This window comes from Notolabrus celidotus, chromosome 13 (assembly GCF_009762535.1).
Source record: "Notolabrus celidotus isolate fNotCel1 chromosome 13, fNotCel1.pri, whole genome shotgun sequence".
NCBI classification, from domain to species: Eukaryota; Metazoa; Chordata; class Actinopteri; order Labriformes; family Labridae; genus Notolabrus; species Notolabrus celidotus.
The window spans coordinates 7,629,058-7,635,581 of NC_048284.1; the positions used below are offsets into that span (position 1 = coordinate 7,629,058).

At 44.1% G+C, this 6,524-nt stretch overlaps 1 protein-coding gene across 1 annotated transcript in view; it reads right to left on the reverse strand.

Moving 5' to 3' along the window:
* Positions 1 to 3,718: 3,718 nt before the first annotated feature.
* LOC117823651 (cytosolic 5'-nucleotidase 1A-like) overlaps positions 3,719 to 6,524 on the reverse strand; it is a 5,826-nt gene continuing 3,020 nt past the window's right edge. Inside the window, exons 5-6 of the mRNA XM_034698875.1 lie at positions 5,073 to 5,257; positions 3,719 to 4,986 (exon numbers count right to left, since the gene is read on the reverse strand). Coding sequence (XP_034554766.1) covers positions 4,552 to 4,986; positions 5,073 to 5,257 — 620 coding nt within the window. The 3' untranslated portion in view covers positions 3,719 to 4,551. The remainder of the gene's footprint in view (positions 4,987 to 5,072; positions 5,258 to 6,524) is intronic.

A 6,524-nucleotide genomic window follows, 5' to 3' on the forward strand; every position in this document is an offset into this window, starting at 1 on the left:
GTACAGTTGTGGTGGTCCTTATTAAAGTTACAAACCTCATTAAAGTTACAAACCTTATTAAAGTTACAAACCTTCTTAAAGTTTCAAACCTTATTAGAGTTGTATTTTTCTAAAAGAGCTCAGGCCCTGTCCCATAGTATTAACAACTCTAGTTTTAAATTTAATTACATGGGACCTGGGTTACACCAGACTGCACCATTCCTGTTTTAAAGCCCTCTATCCAGACCTAGCGTCCTGTTGTTCTGCTGAGGAGTAAAACCAGAGTAATTACTAGAGTAGTAGACATGGCTCTTAAGTTTTGAACTCAGTTCAGAGTGAAATATAGGCAGTGGATTGTATCCTCTCATTAGTCATTGTCCGGCTGTATTTTGTTCCTGTACCTTAACAATTTTGACTACCCCTTTTCTAACTCTCTCCCTAGCTCTCTTTATTTTTGTGAAAAAGTAGTAATTTCGTTCAGTAAACAGCCTACGAAATCAATTGATGAGATGATTTACTGTACACATTTCATACGGGGCCCCGCGTCTTACAATCTGCGTCAGTAAGTCAGTCTGCATTGCGCATGTGCATCATTTTCTTTGGAACGTAACGTTGTTGCGTTGTTTTACCCGAATACAACGATGCTATTTTTCTAATTGGCTGTTGGGTATATTTCTTTCTTTCTTTTTTTGATTAGCTGGTGCGTTGCAAGCTACTTCTGAACTCTATAGGAAACCCACTTGATTCCTACCTGTTCAATTATTCTGCATGAGAAATGCAAGGTGTGGCGTATGAGCGTGTCAACAGGTTGGAATGCATGCGTCTAACGCAGTTGAAACAGTTCAGACCAGGACAAGCTTGTTTTACAGAATCACACCATGATCTCTGATGCCAGACCGCACCATTCCTGTTTTAAAGCCCTCTATCCAGACCTAGCGTCCTGTTGTTCTGCTGAGGAGTTAAACCAGAGTAATACTAGAGTAGTAGACAGGGCTCTTAAGTTTTGAACTCAGTTCAGAGTGAAATATAGGCAGCGGATTGTATCCTCTCATTAGTCATTGTCCGGCTGTATTTTGTTCCTTTACCTTAACAATTTTGACTACCCCTCCTCTAACTCTCTCCCTAGCTGTCTTTATTTTGTGAAAAAGTAGTAATTTCGTTCAGTAAACAGCCTACGAAATCAATTGATGAGATGATTTACTGTACACATTTCATACGGGGCCCCGCGTCTTACAATCTGCGTCAGTAAGTCAGTCTGCATTGCGCATGTGCATCATTTTCTTTGGAACGTAACGTTGTTGCGTTGTTTTACCCGAATACAACGATGCTATTTTTCTAATTGGCTGTTGGGTATATTTCTTTCTTTCTTTTTTTGATTAGCTGGTGCGTTGCAAGCTACCTCTGAACTCTATAGGAAACCCACTTGATTCCTACCTGTTCAATTATTCTGCATGAGAAATGCAAGGTGTGGCGTATGAGCGTGTCAACAGGTTGGAATGCATGCGTCTAACGCAGTTGAAACAGTTCAGACCAGGACAAGCTTGTTTTACAGAATCACACCATGATCTCTGATGCCAGACTGCACCATTCCTGTTTTAAAGCCCTCTATCCAGACCTAGCGTCCTGTTCTGCTGAGGTTAAATCCAGAGTAATTACTAGAGTAGTAGACATGGCTCTCAAGTTTTGAACTCGGTTCAGAGTGAAATATAGGCAGCGGATTGTATCCTCTCATTAGTCATTGTCCAGCTGTATTTTGTTCCTTTACCATAACAATTTTGACTACCCCTCCTCTTACTCTCTCCCTAGATCTCTTTATTTTTGTGAAAAAGTAGTAATTTCGTTCAGTAAACAGCCTACGAAATCAATTGATGAGATGATTTACTGTACACATTTCATACGGGGGCCCCGCGTCTTACAATCTGCGTCAGTAAGTCAGTCTGCATTGTGCATGTGCATCATTTTCTTTGGAACGTAACGTTGTTGCGTTGTTTTACCCGAATACAATGATGCTATTTTTCTAATTGGCTGTTTGGTATATTTCTTCTCCTCCAAGAATCGCCACCTTAACGTGGTGGAGGGGTTTGTGTGTCCCGGTGAACCCGGGAGCTGTGTTGTCGGGGGCATCCGCCCCTGGTAGGGTCTCCCAAGGCAAATTGGTCCCGGGGAGGGGCCAGACAAAGAGCGATTCAAAAAACCTTCATGAAATGGCAATTTGGGATGAGAGCTACCTCGCCCGGAAGAGGGAGACCGGGGCACCCCCCTGGAGCCAGACCCTGGGGGGGGTGCTGGATGGCGAGCGTCTGGTGGCCGGGCTCTCGCCCATGAAGCCCGGTCGGGCTCAGCCTGAAAAAATAACATGGAGCCGCCACCCTGTGGGCCCACCACTCGCAGGGGTAGGCATGGGGGTTGGGTGCGCAGGAGGCCGGGTGGCGGTCCGGGCAGGAGGCCTGGGCGTGCTGATCCCCGGTGGCATAGACTGGCTGTTGGGACGTGGAACGTTACCTCGCTGGTGCGGAAGGAGCCTGAGTTAGTGCGTGTAATTCAGCCCCCGAGTCAATACTTTGTTGAACCACCTTTCACTGCAAGTCTTTTGGGGTAGGTCTGTACCAGCGTTGCGCATGTAGAGACAGAATTTTTTGCCCATTTTTATTTACAAAGCAGCTCCAGTTCAGTCAGATTGGATGGAGAGAGTCTGTGAACAACAATTTTCAAGTTTCTACAGATTCTCAATAGGTTTCAGGTCTGGACTTTGACTGGACCATTCAAACACATGACTATGCTCTGATCTATACTGTTCCATGGTTTCTCTGGCTGTATGCTTAAGTTTGTTGCTCTGCTGGAAGGTGAACCTCCACCCCATTCTCAAGTCTTTTGCAGCCTCTAACAGGTTTTTTTTCCCAGTATAGCCCTGTATTTAGCTCCATCCGTCTTCCCATCAACACTGAGCAGCTTCCCTGTCCCTGCTGCAGAAAAGCCTCCCCACAGCATGATGCCGCCACCTCCATGTTTCTGAGATGGTGTGTTCAGGTTGTACTAAATAAACTAAACTAAACTAAACTAAACTAAACTAAACTAATAGTTGTCCTGTGAGTATTTATTGCTCTGCAATAGAATGTAGCATCAGTGATTTATGCTGTGTGGAAAAAAAACTAACTACAGTGAGGTTAAATACGACACCATCTCTCCTGTGACAGACCCCGTCCAGGCGACTGGCCGGCAGGCCGCCTCAGTTTGGACAAACTACCCAATGACTATCTTTCTGCCACTTTTGTTTACAAAGGAACTGTCATTGTAAATGGAAAAATATATTATTTGTATTTAAAATCATTTCAAATAAAACCTTTTAAATGTCATTTCCTTCCCCCGAGAAAATGGCTATAGTCCTTGTTACAGCAGCCGCTGGTTCAACTCCTGCCCTACACCCTTTGCTGCATGTCTTCCTCAACTCTCTACTCCCTGAAATTCGTGCCTCTCTTCAGCTCTCCTGTTTAATAACAGCAAAAATGCCCCAAAATATTACTCTTAAAATGTCTTTTAAGATTATTTCACCAAATCTGAATGTAAAATGGAAACGTTTGGTGGAATTCAGGGCAAATAAAAAGTCTTAATTTATGTGTGTGAGCGTACAAACGTCATGCCACCTCTGCATGAGTCAGTGCTTATTAGAGCCAACCCAATCAATGCTCACTGGGCTCAAAACACAAGATCAAAAAGCAATAACTTTGAAGGCACAGGCGAGTTTAAAATCAGGGTACAGAAAGTGAAGAATCCTTTTATTGTGTTGCTGCAACATGAACATTACTGCAAATATACGACTGGATCTGATGCTAATGCTGTTACTATGGTGATAAAAACATTTACAAAAAGTAAGTGCGGCTTGTCATAGAAGTTGGGGTAAGCGTACATTTACACATCTTTTCAGTATGAAACTTTGACAGTGAATGAAGTCTCAATAAAACTTTGATATCCAGATACAATGTAAAAGCATCAAAATCTTAAGACAACTTAACTATAAATGTTGCAGTACAAGTATAAAGATTGTGCGCAAACACAGCAAAGAGTAACAAAAACAGACAGCATGAGTGATCCCCGTAAGACCAGGATAGTCTCCCCTGATAAATATCCATTTCAAACTGATGATAACATGAATGATGAGTGACTTTAAATGTGCAAAACCACTGCTGGAATATGTTTGACATCTTTTAAGTCCAAAATCCAATAAAGATATAAACTAACACAGCACACATACCCTACCTTTGTCAAACTGTATACACCAAAATCCTAAACCAAGAGAAAGATAATAACGCGTCTCATTAAAAGGCACATAGAGGTTAAAAGTCTGACTCTCTTACAAAACATTGTGAAGTGAAGTAGTGTACACCACCTGTCGTAACACTTCTTTATAAAGCACATTCCTTAACCATTAACACTTCCCCCGTAGAAAACCCTGGAAGTATAAAAAATAACCAAAAACTTATAAACTTTGTAGGTTGTATTATTTACCCATGACCTAACTCATTTTAAAATAGAGCTGCTTCTGTTTAAATACCTTTTGTTTCTTCTGATAATATTTCATTTTGAAGCATACCTCTCTATGCAGATGACAGTGTAGTGCATGTTGAGTATTTTAACCCTTTTTATCTTATTTCTTTTTTTCTGGCTTCTCAATGAGTTTCCCTTGTGGTACTTCTGTCCAATCCCATAGGGGACGTGTGCAGCAATGATCCCCAGTTTCGTAGCCCCCTCAACGTGAGACATTTGGTCGTCAAAGAAGATGTGAGGTTTGATTTTTTGCAGCAGTGGTCCTTTAGGAGCTCCGGCCAATAAGCAGAGCTCGTCAATCTCCAGATCCCAGCTGCGGAGAGTGTTCAGGGCTCTGGCCCCGGAGCCGGCAGCGCCGCGGGACGTGACAAGGAAGGTTCGGATGGGACAGTTCATGCGCTCGTTGTTTTCGTAGAACTTCCTCTGGAGCTTGCAAAGAGCCTCCAGGAAACACTTTAAGGGACCCTGAAAGAGACGAAGAGTCAAGGTAATGTAGAAAAGTTTGGGAATGAGGAGCTCAGGTGCAAATCAGAGTGTCATAAAGAAGTTACCTCAGGGAGAGAAATGTTCTTTTTCATTGTCTCATGCTTGATGAAGCTGTCCAGGCCTTCTGTCTTCATGATGATCTCAGCCTCGTCTGAGAAGAGGACGGCATCGCCATCAAATGCCACCCTCAGCTGAGTGTCGCACAACTCTGTCTCCGTCTCCGGTATAAACACGGTGGCTGCAGCGATGCCTGAAGGAGGAATGGGGAGGGTTAAATAACAGCTTTGGGATGGCAGGTCATCATTTTGTTTACAGCAGGTAGAATTTAAAAACTGTCAGCAGTCCATCCCAAGACTAAAACTCTGCATCACTCACATAGGTGCTTAGCCTGCTTCCATCCTGAGAAAAGAGCTTACCCTCAGCATCTCCAGCATCACCCATTGGACCAACTCAACCACAGTCCTGACTTGGATACAATCACAATCCTGTCGCTACAAGGTCTTCATTGGTACCAGAGTTGCAGACATCCAAGAGCTAACAGAGGGTAGCATCTGGTGATACATCCACTCAGGAGACAACCCTGCTGACGACATAACCCGGTGCCCGCTGTCTCTATCACAGCTTCTTGGTCCCCATCGCTGGAACCATGGACCTCCATTCATGCTGCACCATGAATCGTCCTGGCCCACATCTCCAGACATCTCTCCAGCAGAAGATCCTTCTGAGCTGTGGAAATCCAGCTTCTGTGGCAATATTGCTGTGCCTTCAGATCTTTGTCTGCCTGACGCCAACAGCTCTGACAACTACCAGGAGCTGCTTAAGGCTTCTGCCCAAGCATGTCATGGGGCGGCTACTACCTCAGATCGTTGATACCTCAACGGCAGATGACTATAAGCAGGCTGAACTTGCCCTCTTCAGACAAGTACAGAGAGACTCTTTTGCAGAGGAGTTTACACTCCTATCGTCTCAGAAACCATGTCCCACAAGCAGCAGACTACTCACCTTAGCCCCTGAGTACAATCAAGAATCTCAAGTGATCCGTGTGGGAGGAAGGCTTTGTAGATATGAGGACCTCTGCCAAAACACAATCCATCCAATCGTGCTCGACCCACCATCACACCACCAAACTCATCATTCAAGATTTCGACAGACAACTAGCAGATTCACTTCAGGTGACCTTTATTTTGAAGGTCCCAAGTTTGACCCGCAGGAGTCACAGAGCCACACGTGTACACCTCTCTGTTCAGAGTGATGCAGCTGGTCAGAGGAGACGTCTCTTTTTTCCCTCACCATACTTTAATCCATAGTTCTCTTTTACACATAAGAGATTCAATTGTGTTTGTTTTGTGTGCATTTACACCACAGGGGGCCATAAATCACACGCTACCTTCCTGCAGCTCCTTCTTCCTTTCTTTCTTCCTTCTTCCCACAGTGTGGGGTCGAGCGTGAGTCACAAACAAAACCAACACGAGAGTGTGTGAATATCAGTGGAGTACAAACACACCCCCAGGCTGCTG